Source organism: Trachinotus anak, unplaced genomic scaffold (genome assembly GCF_046630095.1).
Source record: "Trachinotus anak isolate AG129_WGS33_773 ecotype Australia unplaced genomic scaffold, CSIRO_AGI_Tana_v1 ptg000021l, whole genome shotgun sequence".
NCBI lineage: Eukaryota > Metazoa > Chordata > Actinopteri > Carangiformes > Carangidae > Trachinotus > Trachinotus anak.
Genome location: NW_027273872.1, coordinates 23638521 through 23657551, shown reverse-complemented (window position 1 = coordinate 23657551; position 19031 = coordinate 23638521). Strand labels below are relative to the sequence as shown.

Here is a 19031-nt window from a genome sequence, read left to right as displayed (position 1 = left end):
GTCACAAATATTTCATGCCACATCCAGGTCATTCATGTATGTTAGTGGTTCAAATGACAAAAATATATAATTTATCAGTCACATTGCTATATCCATTGATTATAAGTAGTCTGTGGCCATTCATTTGTTTGATTGCGACTCCATAGATTAAAACACATTTATTATTCTCTCCGAGCTGCATAGAGTTTCCTTTATGAATTCTGCAGTGGTCTATCATTTTTGTCTCAGCCATTCAAAATATGCAACAGGTTTTCTACTTAAATCATTTATTTATTCAACATTATTCTTTTTATCCCAAAAATTGACATCAGGAGAAAAAGAAATAATAATCAGTAGATGTCCGGAGTAATGTGTGTAAAATTACCTGTGGTGGACATGGCTGAAATATTATTTATTATTACGGTAAATACATCTATTTGTATTTACACTTTATGACGCCTTTTTTTTAATTAGCTCAAAACAGATAATGTCAGACAGTAACTGAAGCCGCTGCCTGAAGGAAAAATATACCCTCAGAGAAATTGGGCACGACCTTTTAGCTGATTGTGTGCTTGATTACAATCCAGTACTGTCCTGTTATGCGGTGTCTCTCCGACAGCAACGTTCAAACAGACGCCCCGGTCCACTCGGGCTGTGGCGGTTACTAAAACAGGCGCACCGTCCGTGGTTAACACCAGCACTGATTGGCTGACGCTGTTTCACGTTCAGAGAGATTGGCAGTCAGCTGGAGCTTGAGGAAAATAACAGTTTCTTGTTTATACCTGTCGGGGATTTTGCACCGGACGTATTTCTGTCACTGCGTTTGTGACACTTTTAAATCGCCATCGCAAAGACTCTGATACATTCTTTTACCCGGAGGGGGAGCGACAATGTAGTGTTCTCACCGTACACATTTTTTAACGATAGGTATGTAAGCTAACATTAGCTCCTGTTGAATTGGTTAAGCTAGTTAGCTAACTGTCGTTATTGCAGTAAGTTTAACTCCGACCCCAAGCATACTGCAGTTCGATATTATTTACTGACTCTCACTATTATCTTGTGTTCTTTTTTTCGTTTTAAAGCATGTAGCTTAAGAGCAACTAGGCTTCCCAGTTTAGCTTCCTGCTAGCCCAGCTCGTTAGCAACAGTCACTAAGCTACCCTTCCACCTATTTGTCTCCAAGGTGACGGTGGTTGTTGCTCCATCCATCCCATCACCCCGGGTCTCTCTCTGTCTGCTCTCTGGTCGACCGTCAGCCCCTGTCGACTATTTGAAGACAAACCTGCTGCCCTGTTCTCTCGTCTGGAGTACCGTGTTGTGGATGACTAAGCCGACGGGGCTCAGTGCCAGTGTCCGCCGGGTGGGCCGATGCTAGGAGCGTGGAAAACATAACGGTGTCGGTCGGTGAGGAGATGTCAAAGCGGGGATGCCTCTTCTTGGAGACAGTGTTGTAGTCGAGGGTATACACGAGTGTACGCAGTATACCTACCGCTGTGACTTGCCATATAGACTGGCGGAGCAACTTTTCAGCCTAACCAGCAGTAACACATATATGGATGGTGGGGTCGCAGTATGCCCACCCCCTCAACTACCACTACACCACTGGCTGGAGGGAGTAGCAGCACCGGAGGAGAAGAGGGGCTCATGTCTGCCACCTCCACCTCCTCTGTCGACTCCTCTTTCCGGTTCGTCCCGGCTTTCTGCCTGGGCGTGGTGGCAGCAGTAGTGTTTCAGCTGGCCTGGGGAGGCCTGACCCTCACCTCTTTCTTCTTGAAGCTGTTCATCTATGTATCATTCGCCCTACTGTGTTTCCTGGCTGGGAGCTTTGTTCTGTTAGTCAGGAAGAGTCCTCTCAAGGTCAGCTGCTTTGACAGAAACACAAGGCAGTCAGCTGCAAGGCTGGAGTTCTTCAACAAGCTCATGGTAAGACACTGGTATCTCTTAGTTCAAACTCATTACTCACACAGTACACCTTGGGTGACGCACACACACTCTACCAACTCCCCATGCTATCACATCAGCATTACATTATTAATCATATTAGTCATCAGGAAGCATTCTCCAGAACTGCAGGAATTCACTGATGTGCAGAAATATTATCTAATGGTACATCGTGCACATCTAAACTTAACTTCAACAAACTGGAGCACATGCAACATTAATGTTGACCCAGATCTCAAACAGCGTTGAACATACACATTCAAGTTTGTTATATATTTTTCATTTCTGCTTCCCTAACTGTCCTCCTCTGCATCTCTCAGCTGCCTCATCCTTTCACCCTCAATTATTTCCCTCCTCTTCTGATCTTTCTCTCCTTACTCATCCTCTCTCCCTGCCCCTGGATTCTCGCTGTGTTGTTTTATAATAGATGAGGCACCATCATGCTGCTGGATTTAGACACACTTTAACACACACACAAACGTGCACACACATTTATGGAGATTTATTCTTCAAGGAAAGTGATTGTGTCCTTGCAGCTGTCTGGTGGTTTACCTTCACAGGCAGCCGGAGCCCAGGGACTGCCTCTCAGTGGCTGCTGCTGTGTCCTGATGACTTATTGATGTTGACAGTGAAGGAATATGGTCTCAAGTATTCGTCTAGCCAACATGTTGTATGAGCTGTGACAAGTTTGGGCTGCCTTGTTATGATTTTAGACTTATTAGACACACAGCTCTTCTCTTCCTTCCCTTCCTGTTGTTGCCCACTATTTCTTCTTTTTTTTTCAATATGCTGTTGTTCCTATTTGTGCTTGAAGTGAAGTGATGTGATCTGATGCTCTTGTTGCGTTTTCAGGGTCGCTTTTTGGTGCCAGTTCTGGAGTCAAGCCAGACCAGGAGGGTGGTGGTGTCACACAATGTGGACAAAGCTCTTAAGGAAGGTAATGGATTTTTGACCCCTTTATGTCCACATTGATACAAATACATGTGGAATCATACATTTTGGTCATTGTATGAACATTAGCTGTTTCAGTGTTCACACTGAAACAATAAAACAATAGAAAATATATAATTTTCCAGAGATGATTAGCAGCTTTACCAAGGAGCTTTCTTTTTTTGTTTTGTTTCTTGCATGAAGAACAAAATGCATCCGTAAGTCAGTGTCCTTAAATTGGATCAAATGTCAGTCAGATGCAGAGATCACTTGAGATTCAAATGTGACAGTTTTTTTTTTAAAGCTTTACATTTACTGCTCACACTATTGTGCAAGAAGGTAATTTTCAAACGTATAAACTACAAAAACATACACTTTCACTTTTACACACATTAGTGGTTATAAGGGTGAATTCAGCTTTTTTATGCTATCTGTTCTTTGTCACTGTTCATTTCTGCCATTTAATGTGAGCATCTGAAGTGTAAATATAAAATGTCTACATTATGTAATGCCCTTAAAAATTCCCTCAGTGGCTTTGCCTGGAAATAATATCATAATTTTACAAGGTATTTTTGTTTCAAGCTGGCAGCAGCATGACCTTTGCTTTCAGCCCTGCTTGTTGCACCTATATTCAGTCATGACTTTCATCAGGTCACAAGTTAATTAATGTGTAAATTACAGTTATGCAACTCTATGTTTGACAGTTGTGATGCAAAAGTGATGACAGTTAGACATCCACAATCTCAATTTATTGGAGTACTCGGTTTAGAGAATAATACTTTTTCTTCACTTTAAAAATTCAAAATGGGGTTTTACAGTCCTCAAAAAAATCAATATCCATTTCGCTGTCAGTGAGTGCCTGAGCTGTTTGGTTTGTAGCTTCATGAAACCGTTAATGTTTCTGACACCGTTGGAAAAATGTTCAACTTCTGTTTTTGAGAAAACTGCTGACTGATGGAGCTCTGTCCCTGTTAGTCACCATGACCTGTCACCAATCCCTCCTACCCATCGTGGATTACAACGGTCATAACACACATGGACATGCACACACATAGATACACACACACACAAACACGCACAAACACAGTTAGTGGGACAAAATGTCTGGCTGCCAAGTAACAGATGGCTTCAGGATTTACTCTGAGGGTGTGTATTTACACATGCTTCTGTGTGTGTTTTGAAAAGGTCCGTTGCTTGCAGTGTGATATGAGTTTATGATGACATTATTAGGATCACAGTCGAGCCCTGCTGTGTCAATTATTCTGATGATTAGTGTCTCTGTATCAGCTTTGTGTAAATTCTCATTTCTGGGATTTAAGGTCAAGGACTCAACTTCATGGAATTGGCGTCTCATGGGCCTTATCATTGTTATCTTATCTTCATTGTTGAGAGTAGCACATGAGAAAATGCTTACTATCATTTGTTAAAAAGTATTTTTCTTTACTTTCTTTACTTTACATTTTTTTCCTCCTGTGCCAGTGACTTCCAAATTAAGATTCTTAGAATTGGTTTCTAAAAAAAAACGCACTGGTTTCCACTGATCTACCAAAAATTATTTGGATAGTGATCCACAAATATGTGACATTCAATACCACTGTTGGCTCCTCGGCTAGCTTTGTACAGATGTTATGATTCATGGAATTGCAAACAGTTGAAATGCTGAGAAACGTTTCTTCTGTGAACAGATCTAAATAGAAAAAATCAGATTTGCCTCTTCTAACTTTAGTGACGATTCAAAGATGAGAACCACTGCACTCTGTCCTTCCACTACAATAAATGTATACTAATCTGAATTAGTATATATGGAATTTCCTTTCAAATGTATAAGTAGTGCTGTTTAGAACGCTTCTTCACTTCTTCAGTCTAGTTGCAGTGTCTTTTATAGTAACATCCAGGCTGCAGCTTTGCCTCTTACTTTAGTGTAAATGCTGAAGATGCTCTCAGTTAGGTGTGGCTCAACTCTGTGGAGCTCCATTTGCAATGTCTTGTCTTTGTCCACAACCCCCAGTGTTCTTTGAAAATAATTCTCTTTTGGGATTTTGCTCACAGATTTAAAGTTACAACCTGCACTCGTGCATAAATTGACAGAGCACCACAGTGTTTGAACAAGCAGGAAAAGTTTAATCCCTGACATTCAAAGGTTCACATGCAGCAGTGTTTACCAACATTTTTTTTACTTGAAACCCTTTAACATGAAGTCATGTACTAATGATCACTTATCACGAAAGGAGTTCATTCAAATAGTGACTGTTACCTTTGCAGACTGTTAACTTTCATAAGTCTTTTTTTTTACTGACACTGGTAATAATCTTGTGTCCTCTTGAAATGATGCCAAGCCTCAGGTATGAAACCACTATTCTACACTGTGTATTCAATTCTGTGTAAACAGAAACTTAGCAGTGTTGCCTCACAGCAGGAGAGTCTTAGGTATGAATCCACCATCCAGCTGTGGCTTTCCTGTGTGGAGTTTGCATGTGTTCTGCATGAGCTGTGCATGTACTTCTGTGGGTTTTGTCCAGGTGCTCTAATTTCCTCCCACAGTCTGATGAAATTCAGCTCAGATGAATTGGACTCCAAATTGCCTGTAGGCCTGACTGTGACATTGGTTGTTTGTCTTTGTATCTGGCTGAGTGTCTATATGTGTCAGTCCTGTGATAGGCTGATGACCTGTCCAGGGCTTACCCCGCCTCTCGCCCAGTGAATGCTGAGTTAAGCTCCAGGGCGTGAGGCAGCCCTTTGCAAAAGAAGTGAGTTTAGAAAATAGATGGATGGATGAAGCTTCCTCCACTTTTCACATGTTACACCAGCGTTTTGGGGAAATGAAACCGCGGTGGGTAGTTCAAGGGTCCTGGGAGATTCAAACATTCACATTAAAACAGAGCTCTTGTTAAAAGAAGCTTGAAATCTCAAACTCCATTTTGTAACAGAGGACTGGCGCTGATCAGCAATACTCATGGGTGCAGAGAATTATGGTCTTTTTTTTTTAGTCTTAGATGTAGGTGCGTCAGAAAGTGTCACTTCTGTCACTTCACTGATCAGTAAATTGTGTTCTGAGCAGGAGCAGTGTGTGGGATATTCTTTTTTTCAATTTTACAAATGGACAATAAAACAGTACTGATTGATTTTTTAATACATGTTAAACATATATTTTCTCTGTCTACAAAGGATTCAAATTGTAATGTAAAGAACTAGTCAGCTTTATGAAACATAATTATTTTACTCTCTGCTGCAGTTGTGTGTTTCTTTACACTGTGTCTACACAGAAGGTTTAGCCTGAGCAGCCACTAAGTAGAACTGCAGCAGCAGCAGCCTCAGTGCTCTGTGTCTTTCTACACGCAAGGGAATCAGGCGCGGTGTTGAGTTGTAGGTTACCCACGAAGTGCTCAGAGCCCAACACACAATCAAAGTTAGTTATAGTTACACACATAAAACACAGGAAAACAGATTTGTAGCGTAAAAATACACTGTGGGCTGTGTTCATGAGTGTGTAGCACGTGTTAACATGAGCCGTTAGAGCGTCTGTTCTGTCAGACGTGTGTGAGATGGACAACTAAAAAACAGGGCTGAAACACTTTCCGTATAGACATGCCGCTAGTATGCATCTTTTCAAAGAAAAATGTTTATTCCTTTGTCTGTGTCTCTCCCCAGTGTTTGACTATGCCTACAGAGACTACATCCTGTCCTGGTACATCCCTCTGAGTCGTGATGAGGGCCAGTTGTACTCTATGCTGTCAGAGGACTGGTGGCAGATGATCGGGCAGTTGAGATCAAGGCTTGCTGACATTGACCTGGTCAACGTGGTGTGTTATGACAGCATCCGAATCTTACACACACACTTCACGGATCTCAAGGCTGCATCTGCAAGGTAAACACACGCACGCAATAATTGTAAATAATTAATACATTACCTTTGTTGTCCAAAGGTATTCATCAACCAGAAATTATATCAAGAATGTTGGAAAAAATTATGTCTTCATAGTGTTGGTGCTCATAAGTTTTAACTATCGGTGTCCATAAGCAGCACTGTAATTGTATGTACGCAGATGGGGTGAATTTATAGCAGTTAAATACAGCGGAAATAACATTAGAGTCCTCTAAACTCACTTCCTTCATCTCCAGGCATCCAGGCAGCATCTGCCAGGTACACTTAGACACACACACACACACACACACACACACACACACACACACACACACACACACACACACACACACAGAAAAAGCAGCCAGACAGAGCGATGATTCACACATCATCTGGTTTCATTATCTTGGCAGCTCAGGCGAGGCCTATGATTTGATCTCACTACAGAGATGTCTGGCCTCCCTCGTCTTCAATAGTTTAGGAACAAACTATTGTGGCACTGTGTCTTGTTCAGTTGTAGAAGCAAGAACAGTGAGATGCGACACAGCTGAAGTATGAATAACATTATCACTGTTAGGTATGTGAAGGATGTTGCAACTCCTAAAGTGATCTGGCATCTAGCTCTGCCAGAATAACATTTTAAAATTGTTCTGTGCTTATATCTCAGTTTTAATCTTGGTCTCTTGGTGCGTGTGTGTGTGTGTGTGTGTTTTCAGACCAGAGGAGTGTGCTCGGCCCTTTCCTCTCCATCCCTGCTTGGTTAGTCCAGAATCAGAGCTGGCCTTCCTCCGCTGTGTAGCCAGAATACTGCTGTTATGTCTGCTGCCACAAAAGGATGCCAAGTCACATACACTACGCTGCTGCCTCACAGAAGTCATCACTACTAAAGGTACTTTGACTGTGTGTGTATACAGGTAGTGTATATGAAACTGGACTGTGTCTGTATCTGGGTCAGATGATGAACACAAACTCTCAAGTTAGACATTGTTATTGTCTCAATAAAGTCATCAGGACATGAGATACAATACTCAGTACTTTACTTACAAGGCACCAGTCATTAGCCACTGCTGTTCTGTCTTGGGGATTATTGCTTGAGTGTCAGCTTTACTTTGGCTCTGCTCCAAGTCATTTAATACGAAGTTTTAAGAACAAATCCACAGCACAGACATGATAATGTGATTTACTTCCTCCTCTCCCCAGCCCTTGCTGCTGTAAGGAATGGTTGATACCACACAGACCTTTTGCCACTGCCATATTGCCATAAGTTGGAAATTGAACAAAATAACTGAACTTGATATTAATACTTTATTTGAAATCAATCAAAACTGAATAGACTGTTTCATTGCTGAGATTTTGATATGACAGCAGGTGTAATTAATAAGGTTAATAATGGCTGTATTTCATTTAGATGTTCCAGTTATAAGGCCTGGGTATTGTGTGTGCCTACCTTCTGGAAAGGCTTTTGTGAATAAATAAGTTAGAGAAACAGAATAATAGTAAATGCTAAAATGTAATAGCAGTTACGTCAACTGACAGAAGAATGTCAGTTACACAGCAATACATTTTCTAAATATATTACAGTATTATTTGCTAACATGAGCTAACACGAACCACCATAAGCCACTGGTTATACCAGACCAACTAAAGATGTTAAAAGCAGTAAAAGTGTATTGAAATGAGCATTTGTGTGTTTTATTGCTTAATAATAATTTTGTTTGTAAGAGAAAAATATGTTATTTCTTCCTTTAAAAGTTACATTGTCTCATTTCAAACAGCAAGAACATATGTTCTATTTGGTTTCTTTCATTAACAGTCCACTCATACAGATTAAGCTAGTATCTAGGAATTACTATGATCTACTTATTAAAGTAAGTTCTTCACCTTATTGGATTCAAACTTGTCAATGTCAACAATATTGCATATTTTGCATTAGCATGTCTTCAGTAGCCCGGAGAAATTGTACATTTACAGATTATATTATAAAAGGCTTTTGTCATTTTGTGAACTGCTAAAAATGACAAACCATGGATGATGAGAAATAAGTTCGACTCAAACAGGGATTTGTGTTCAGTGGAACACAGACCTTTTTCTCTGTACTTTAGCTGTTTCAGTTTGCATTGAAAGGTAGTGGTGTGGGCTGAAAGGCAAAGTGACTGCACCTGTCTGTCTGTACATACTGGTATACTTGTATACTGTATACTGTCTGATATACTGCTGTTTGTGTGTAACTCAGACCCTATTATGCTACACTTAATATATGTGTACACTGTATTTGTATGTGTGTTTTTTCACTTTGGAACTTAACCACATTTCAGAGGAGTAGTCAGTGACTTGAGTAACACATTTAGATTTCTACAGTACATCTATCTACATATGCAGAATTCCTTTCATATCTTCAATCTTTGTGTCTGTGTCTGTGTCTGTGTGCTCCAGTGTTGAAGCCTTTGGTAGAAGTCCTCAGTGATCCGGACTCCATAAACAGGATGTTGTTGTCTCAGCTGGAGCAGAGGGAGCAGCAGGCTGAGCAGCAGAAGAAAGCCTACACCTACGCTGCCTCCTATGAGGACTTCATCAAACTGATATCAACTTCTACTGATGTCAATTTCCTCAAGCAACTCAGGCATGACACCAGCAGCAGACACACCCACATACTGTACACACCTGCACTGAACTTCTTAAACTGAGACTGGCCTGTGCACACATACATTTCCTCAAATGAATCATATTGTAAATATACAGACAAACATGTTAACCAGACAGAGCTAACCTCTAGTCTGCTTTTTACTGCTGTGTGGTTACTATGGGAACAGACAGTGTCTCTGCACCTCAACATGAGATCTAAATGGGAGGTGGACATGATACTGCTATATTGGCTCATTTGCTGATATTTTTTTTTAATTCTGACAACTCAATTTTCTTATTACATGTATGTTATATTTTACCATTGTGAAATGTGACAGCGTCAGTTAATTAATCCAAGACAGCCCATTGTGATTTTATCAGTTGATCACAATACCTGATGTATTTTTTCTCCTCTACTTCTCTGTGTTGTAGGTATCAGATAGTGGTGGAGATTATTCATGCCACTACCATCAGCAGCCTGCCTCAGCTCAAGAAGCAGAAAGGTACAGAAACACTGCATTTCACTGTATGACCTAAAGACTGCATTTACTAAGATATGATCACTAAAGACCTTGGAAAATGTGTGAAATTAAGTGTGGTGGTGTCAGCCAAAACAATTTCAGCGAAACAGCAAGCTAATGTGCTGTTAACACACCATGTAATGACGCATCAGAACAATGACTGCCACACTTGGTGCAACGACCCCTGTGGAGACCTGACGTGGTATTTGATCTGTGTCAGTCACTTGCTATGTAACCTGTAGTTGAGTTCACCCTTATGACAAAGACCCAAGAACTGATGATGAAAAATGATGATGAGAGTCACGGGTCAGAGCTGCTAGAAGTTTCTGTCAGGCTTCACTGAGGCTTAAACTAAATGCCAGTAATGTCATAATGACACTGTTATCTTGAAGATATTTAGCATCTAATGTGTAACAGGTTCATAATTTTATATTAATGTTTTAGCATGATAACAATTACTTATTAGCACTAAACTCAAAGTATAGCTGAGGCTGATGGGAATGGTAGTTTTGCAGGTATTTTGGTATAAAGGAAATGTTGGTACTTGAGGAAAAGTCAGGCGATCACCAAAGTTTTTAGAATCGATCTTGAGGAGGACATGAGTGTCTGTTCAAGATTTTGTCTCAATCCATCAAGCAGATGTTGAGATATTTCACAGGATAAGTAAAAACCTTTAATGGTGGCATTAAATAATACTCAAGAGGATTGACAAGGTCAATAGAATTTATCATCCAGGCACCATGAATGTTTGTACCTTCAGGAAACATGAAGATCTGTAGAAAAGTAGAAAGTGTTTAATATTCAGTGAATATACTCATTTTTACATTAAAACCCCAACCAGTAATTTTTTTGGGGGGGGGATTACAACTACATATAGTGAGACTGGCCTTCACTGGCCAGTGTAACACAAGGTTAGCAGTGTCTTGCAGCTTTATCTTGTTGGTTCAGTGGCTCCACACCATATGATTGTTACTGTGTATTATTGTGTGACCAAAGCTGGCTCAAATTGCCTGTTAACCACCGTTTCCCTCCCTCTTAGAGCGAAAAGGTAAAGAATCAGCAGCCATGAAGGCAGACCTGCTGAGGGCCAGAGATATGAAACGATATATTAATCAGCTGACAGTTGCTAAGAAACAGTGTGAGAAACGCATCCGCCTGCTTGGTGGACCCAACTATGAAAACAATGAAGAAGGGGGAGGTGATGAAAGTGATGAGCCTCAAAGTCAGAAGGTAAGACTCTAACTGTGTGGACTGTCATCCAATATTGAAAGTTTTAAAGGGCTGATGTATTTTAGTAAGTAATGTATTCTTAATAATGGAGCAAAGTATGAACATGACTTTGGTTGAGGGTTTGTGCTTTGGATTAAAGTAGGTGCCATTAACTTTATATTTTGTCTTTTTCTCTCCCCCCCACATCTAGATTCTGCAGTTTGATGACATCTTGTGTAATCCAGGTTACAGGGAGCATTTCAGAGTTTACATGGAGAGAGTTGATAAACGAGCTCTGATTAGCTTCTGGGAATTGGTGGAAACACTGAAAACTGCCAACAAGGTGACCTGTCCACATACTCATGAGGGTTTAGTCCAACTCTGGTACAAGTATACAGTTTTAGAGGAAAAGTAATATAGTAATGAGTCTGGCTATTGTTTTTACACATTCATGTAAAATATTGGCGCTAGTTTTCCTTGAACACACACTGTGTCAGCAGTTGTCATTCACACTTGTATTATTGCCAGTGAAATGCTGAGTGGGTATTTCTGTGCTGTGACATAAGTAGAATATTGCAGCACATTAATGCAGTGGAAGAAGTACATGAGTAAGTGGTTATTTGTTTATTAATATGTGTTTGACAGAATGAGGTGCCCCAAATCGTTGGGGAAATCTACCAGAAGTTCTTTGTGGAGAGCAGAGACATTCCAGTGGAAAAGTTTCTTCTCAAAGAGATCCAGCAGAGTCTGGTGGGAAACAGGGGAACACAAGTCTTTGTTAGGCTACAGGAACAGGTAACTGCTGCTTTTCTTACTAACTGTAACTATCTCTAACAATAGTGTCTACAGAATGTCTTCTTTGTAAATATCAAAGAACTCGCCCAACCTCTTTGCCCATTTTTGGATTAGCCAGGTGATTGGATACAATTGTATATTTAATTTCACAGTGTCCAGATGTTCTACAATGGAAATAAAGCATTTCTCTTACTCTCATTCATCCTCTAGGTTGCTGAGACGATGAGAGAACGTTATTATCCCTCCTTCCTGGTTTCTGACCTCTATGACAGGCTGATCAGACGAGATGAGCAGCACAGCCAATCACAGTGCAGCGCAGAAGAAAAGGATGAAGGGGTCAGAGGCATATACACAGAAAGCACACACGCATGCACTTTTGAATGTTCATCTGTTTGAATCCTCAGATTTTCTCATATTTGTTGAATTAATTTTGTAGAATTGTATATGTCTGCAATCAGTTGTCTTTATCGTATTCATGAATATTTATTTATGTCCCTCTGTGTGTAGTGCCAGGGTCTAGATGGAGGAGAGGAAGTGTGTGATGAGGGCAGTAAAGGAATCAATGAGCAGGCCAGCTATGCTGCCACTAAACTCCGCCAACTCTACGACAAACTGGAGTACAAGCGACAGGCGCTGGGCTCTATCCAGAATGCACCAAAACCAGACAAAAAGGTAGAATTCACTCCAAAATTTCACAGCTGATAGCTTCAAACACACAAAGTCAATATCGAAATAAATGATTGTGCGCATCCAAACGCTTCTAGCATGACGCTTTCAACTTGTCTGCAGTGTCTAGATGTTAACTCAGTGGTTGAGTTGAAATGTGACAAAGTCTAATAAAAAACAATTACAGCACACCTGTATACCTGCTCTTGTACATTTGTATACCACCTTACATTCATCTTAATATAATTTCTTTATTTAACTATGATTTGCATGCTGGTTAAATGTGTCTCTTCTGTGGGTTTGCAGATAGTGAGCAAACTAAAGGAAGAGATTGGAGCCATGGAGAGAGAACACAGTGAACTCCAGCAACATATCACCAGGACAGACTGGTGGTGTGAAAATCTGGGGCACTGGAGGGCTGCTATTACTACTGCTGAGGTAACTAAAACCTCATTCATTATATGAAAAGAGTAGATGGCTAGCGATACTAATGCTGAAGAAACTAGCCAGCCATGACAAATTAAAGCACAGGAGGGCTCTGAGGACCCTTCTACTCCACTTGGCATCAACATGCTTCCAGGAGGATCAGGCTGCTATCAGACAGAGCATAGAATACATTAAAAAACTTAAGATGCAGAAGTGTACAGTGATGAATTGTGTACCAGCAGTCCACATGGACCAACTATATGAAGAAAATGTATTCATGTATATGGATCAAATCAGCTTGTGCAAGCAAATCAGACAGAGTCATGCATCTGAGATAGTAAAATAAGTGTCCCACATACGGGTTGGTTGCTGCCGAGGTAATTAATTTTACCCACTATCATGTGACTTGCTAACTAAAGATGATTTCATGGTTGCAGCATGAGTGAATGAGTGCTGAATTAAGTATCCCAGCACGTGCAAACTCACAGCTGCAGCCTATAGACTATCATGTGAAAGTGTCAAGACATTACTCATGTCAGTGTGTTGCTGACTAAAAAAAGGAACAGACAAACAAATAAATATAAATTTAATACCACCTAACTTTAATGTTGTTACACCTGATCTAGGCATATATATGTACTCATGGTTGTTGTCAGTAAATCTGGTGGATGATACTGTTATTGTGTAGTCACCTAGACCCTTGTGTGTTTAACTGTCCTGTGTGTGTGTGTGTTTGTGTGTATTTCAGGCTACAGAGGAAGGTGGTGAGACTGTAGCCTGCTACAGTGTGTGTGTTAGCCTGGTAGAAGGAGAGGAAACAGCCAACAGTCGCTGGAGTGTCCAGAGGAAACTCACTGAATTCCAGATGCTGCACCGCAAACTCACTGAGGTAACACAACACCAAACCTGCACGTTTATGAACATATGTTTCCTTTTGAAACATTTGTAATCTGGTATAATTGTACTTTATCCTTGTACTGCATTATTACTAGCTGAAAATTAACCAACTGTCATTGGTTTTTTATTGCCTCACCCCTCCTCCACATCAGGGCAAACTGTGTCACTGCAGCGTGGAGGAAGAAGCTCCCTCTACAGCTCTGTAGTAGGGAGACAGTTCAAAGTCTCTATTGATTTGATGATAAATTTATTGCAGATTACACACTATACAAAGCAGACGCTGGTGCCCGTTTCCCTCTGTGATTAAATGCTTTCACTTTATCACCATAAATTGGTTTACAGTAAATCTGATGGCAATGAGATCTGGAGTGTTTCAGTTAGTAAATATACTGCATGTTCTGTATAATTCTTCATGCAAAATAATTAACTTAAAAAACTGTTAACAGTTGGCAGTAATGTGGTATGCCTCTCATTATTGTAAAATGACATTTTTACCTGTCTGTCTGTCTCTGTTTCTCAGTGTTTTCCATCATTGAAGAAACTCCAGTTACCCTCATTAAGTAAACTTCCCTTCAAATCAATTGACCAGAAGTTCCTAGACAAGAGCAAAACTCAGCTCAATGCCTTTCTTCAGGTAAATATACAAATCGTACATACTCTAAAACTGCAGCGTATCACATTTGACCTATATACTACTGAATTGGTGCTTTTAGTTTGGTGCTTTTTAGTGCTTTTTTTCACTGTCTGACAAGTACTCCCTTGATAACTTGAACATAAAGCAACACAAATTTCAATACGCAGAACAGTGACTCCCAACCGTTGTTTATTTGATGTTCCCCCACTGTTCTATCAGATGAGTTCAAATACCCCTTCACTGACACCACAAATGGTTGTTCATTTGAACTGATTCTAAACTGGATGTTACTTTTAGCTATCTATTTCAACCATTTATGTTACTTTTAGCACAATATTTATAGATTTCTCTGTTTGGCTGCTAACTCGTGCTCTCTCAAAAAATTTATTCCAACATATTCATGTGTAAAAACTGCCTCAGTTTGACTTTTAATATCAAACTGTAATTTCATTTTTTCTTTAATTAATTGAGCCACTCCACAATCTCTCCACATACCCCATGGCTTCTGCACCGTGAGGGTTCAAGACTGAAGAACACCACTGAACTCTGTACTGCCTCCCTCTGGTTCATAATAACAGCTGAACATTGGTGATGATGACCTCAGCTCTCTCTGTGTGTCTTTGTAGCGTCTGCTGACAGATGAGCGATTGTGCCAGTCAGAGGCTCTCTATGCGTTCCTCAGCCCATCCCCAGAGCATCTCAAGGTAACCAAGTTCTAATACTTCCATTTCAAATAAGACAAAGAATATATTTTTGTCGCCATGTCAAACATACACCTATGAATAATTTTGAAAAACTTCTTCCTTTCTCCTCTAACCTCTTGTATGTGATTTGTTGTCATGTTCTTATTACTTATAATTTTTATGCTTGGGTTTTAGGCTTGCTTTACCTCATATTCATTTCAGTGCTGACTGGATTGATAAGCTTTGTTTGTTCATTCAGGTCAGTTTCAGTAGCTGAGGTTAGGTTCGAGTTGACTACACCTACATGTAAAGCAGCAGATTAGGGAAGTTGTGATATATGGTCTCTAATTCATTATCTGTTGAGCTGCTTTAAACTCAGTACCTGATGACGCATTGAGATTTGATTTGTCTTGATTCAGTTTGATTTGTTCCCTTGCAAACTCTCTTGAGAAATACCCATTCTCCTGCACTGGACCAACAGATAGACCTCTTTGAAATGAGTTTTTATTGTTACTTAAAGCTGAATTATGAACCTGTGATTGAGTGGTAATGAGTCACCCCATATAACAATCACTGATAATGTTTCATTTTGTGGGTATATTGGTGTTCTGTAGATTTACAGTCATGATAGAATATTTTAGACCTTCCTGCAGGTTGTATTTGAGCGTTGGTATGATTCATTACTGTACATACATAGCATAGTGATGATATTTCGTTCATTGTTTATAGGTGATGTCAATCCAGAAGAAATCCTCGTTCTCTCTGGCCTCCTTCCTGGAGAGGCTACCTGGAGACTTCTTCTCGCACACTGAGGTACACACTTATGGTTGACTGCTGAAGCAACACTACAGTGTGGACAGTCTTAGTACTCTCACTGTCTTGCGTCCTCATTTGGATTTTATTTGCTGTGTGTAATTGTTGTCTGTAGGAGGAGGCTGATGATGACAGTGATCTGTCAGACTATGGCGATGAGGCAGATGGGAGGAAAGACGCACTGGCTGAACCTTGCTTCATGCTCATTGGAGAGATCTTTGAACTCAGAGGAAGTGAGTAGTATGCTGTTGTCATCTAATCACAGTTGCATTTTACATTTTTATCTACAATATATAGATGCAAAAGTGTAACAGGAAAGAGACAGAGCTCCATATGAAGGAAATAAAATGTATCTGTTGTTAACAAAGAGGTTACACCTTCACTGTTGTTGTTTTAGGTGCTGTTAGCTAGGTCCTGAGTTTTTGGAACCATATCATGAATTTTAAGTGTGTGACAGAGTGAATCTGTCTGTCTGTCTCTCTGTCTGTCTCTCTTCCTTCCTTCCTTCCTTCCTTCCTTCCTTCCTTCCTTCCTTCCTTCCTTCCTTCCTTCTTGCTCAGTGTTTAAGTGGGTGAGGAAGACTCTAATTGCACTAGTCCAGGTGACATTTGGACGAACTATCAACAAGTAAGTAGAAACAAGTTACATTTTAATTAACTGCCAAAAGAAATAGTGTTACATATAACAACTAACATGTAATTCGTTTGAACCCATTTGAATGTAACCTACTTAGTGTTATTATTACTGATCCTCTGCTAGCTTATTTGGTGACTATAATAGTTGACCTCAGATTTGTTGTTGCAGTAATGTTACTGCAGACAGGTCTGTTTTATAAAGTCAACAAACTTTCTGGTATTTATCGATTTATTATCTCCAGCCAGCATGTTGGCCGGTTTGTTAACCGGTTCTATTGTGCTGGAGATTGCATCTCTGTGAACACTTGCACTTCACTGTATGTTCTTCTGAGATCAGCTGTGAGGCTTACATCATCTCTGCTTTATTTTAGACAGATCCGGGACACAGTAAACTGGATCTTCTGTGAGCAGATGTTGGTGTGTTACATCAGTGTGTTCAGGGATACCTTCTGGCCCAACGGGAAGTTGGCACCACATGTCAAAGTCCGAACTGACTCTGAACGCAGTGAAACTAAGGAACGGGCTCAACAGAAACTACTTGACAATATCCCAGGTGTGAATGCATGTCAATAGGGCTTTAAACTGTGTTGTGTAATTCAGGGGCACGTTTTATGATGATCACCAGCATCATTTACCAATCCATTTACCATTTCAAAAAAATGTGGAATGTGTTCTGACCTCTTTATTTTATATGATCTTTTCTGTCAGATGCACTAGCAAATTTAGTTGGCCAGCAGAACGCCCGCTATGGAATCATCAAGATCTTCAATGCCCTGCAGGAGGCTAGTGCCAACAAACACCTTCTCTATGTAAGAACAGCACATAATAGATCAAACATTGTCATAAAAACACCAGATTTCACAACATGTAACTGCAGCTGAAACTTTAAATTATTTTCTCACTGTCTTTGTTAGGTGTTGATGGAGATGTTACTCAAGGAACTGTGTCCTGAACTCAGCGCAGAGGTGGACAACATCTGAACACACACATACACTCAACACACACTGTTTGGATGAAACTAAGGCTCTGCTGGTTCATCTGTTAGGCCTTTCTGTAGCTGACCAATCGAACACTGCCAAGCTAGACAGGGAGATTACCCTTTGGTTAAACCTCAGACAGAAAGCAGCAGTGTTAGTCAGAGCTGAGACACATGCTGATTCTGTTGGTAGAACTTTGCTGTGAAATGATGAAAAGCTGGGCTGACACCACACTGAACGGGGGCGGACGTTTGACTTTGTTGTGGTACAGATCTGAGTTTGTCTGAAAAGGGAGAAACCACATGGAGTCTGAATTCTTCCAATTTAGACACTAAGTCTAACAAGGCCGATCACATTTGTACCAGAATGATCACATTCCCACAAGAACAAATTGTATTTTGGACATTTTGTGACCCACGTCTACAGTTTTCTTCTTATTTCAATAGCACTGAAACATCAGATCTGTACCACAACATATTTAATCTTTTGTTCCTGTGTAAATTGTGATGGTCTATCAATTGTAAGGCAGAATAACAATTTGAGAAGGTAAAAAACTTGATTGTTTGGTCATCAGTTTCTAGGGCTGATAATCTACAGACCTTGATTAAAAGCAGCAAAGACAGTTGAAGTTGAGATTCTCTGTCGCCCTCTAAAGGCAACTAGTGTGTGTCATTGCCCATGGACCTCTGAACATTCCTCCTACACACAACCTGAGCAACAACACTTGTGTTTTGTGATTCTTGTTAAGGCTTATAATTGTGCAATATAATGTCATGTAAAAGTCATTGTGATGATTTTATTTATGATTATTATTGATAGATTTTATTTTTACCAAAAATTGTTTAGAGAGAGTTTATATAAGCAATAAATTGCAAACAAAAAGTTGATGTGGCCTTTTTTTTTTCTTGAAATGGCCAAAGACTAAAATATTGGCCTGTCCATTAATATTATAAATGTCATACTATTGAAACACATTGTTGTCACTGATTCAATGTCCTGAAGCAGAAAACAGCAACACTGAAAAGCATGACATTGAATCGGGATGTTTTTAAATTTAAAATGCATTTATTATATGTCAGTGTAATCTAAGGGTGTGTGAAAAGAGACAGTTTGATTTTTTTTAAATTTTTCTACTACTTATGTATAGCATGGAATGCATTTAGTTTTTCGGTTTACATTATGTAAAAAAAAGACCGCTAATAGCATTAGCAATAAATGGATTAATAGGATTAATCCATGACCCACTTTTGATAGTGGTTGGGCCTTCATTTCTCTTTTCCCACAAACAGCATAATGGTATGACTGTGGGTTTTAGGTTTTCACAGTGTTTTTATAGGACGTAAATGCAACGTGTTCCCCAAGGGGTGGGGTGAGTCTTATGAGGAGGTGGGCTTGGACAACAGGGTTACCTCCCGTAACAAGCGATGTTCATTGCTGAGCC

The 19031-nt window shown here is 40.0% G+C and overlaps 1 protein-coding gene across 2 annotated transcripts; it reads left to right on the top strand.

Annotated features, from left to right (window-relative positions):
• The first annotated feature begins 683 nt into the window (after positions 1-683).
• Positions 684-18475, top strand: snx25 (sorting nexin 25). Of its 2 annotated transcripts, none has more exons than XM_071457453.1 (22): positions 684-906; positions 1163-1902; positions 2773-2857; positions 6499-6715; positions 7429-7601; positions 9146-9332; positions 9767-9837; positions 10895-11085; positions 11276-11407; positions 11710-11859; positions 12070-12195; positions 12367-12531; positions 12832-12963; positions 13700-13840; positions 14369-14482; positions 15109-15186; positions 15895-15978; positions 16094-16211; positions 16539-16605; positions 16985-17166; positions 17322-17422; positions 17528-18475. In XM_071457453.1, exons 2-22 carry the CDS (start codon positions 1552-1554, stop codon positions 17591-17593), a joined length of 2931 nt encoding a protein of 976 aa, XP_071313554.1. In that variant the 5' UTR covers positions 684-906; positions 1163-1551; the 3' UTR covers positions 17594-18475. The 2 variants fall into 2 exon arrangements, with proteins under 2 accessions (XP_071313554.1, XP_071313555.1); XM_071457454.1 differs by having other exon boundaries at positions 1062-1902.
• The last annotated feature ends 556 nt before the right edge of the window (positions 18476-19031 follow it).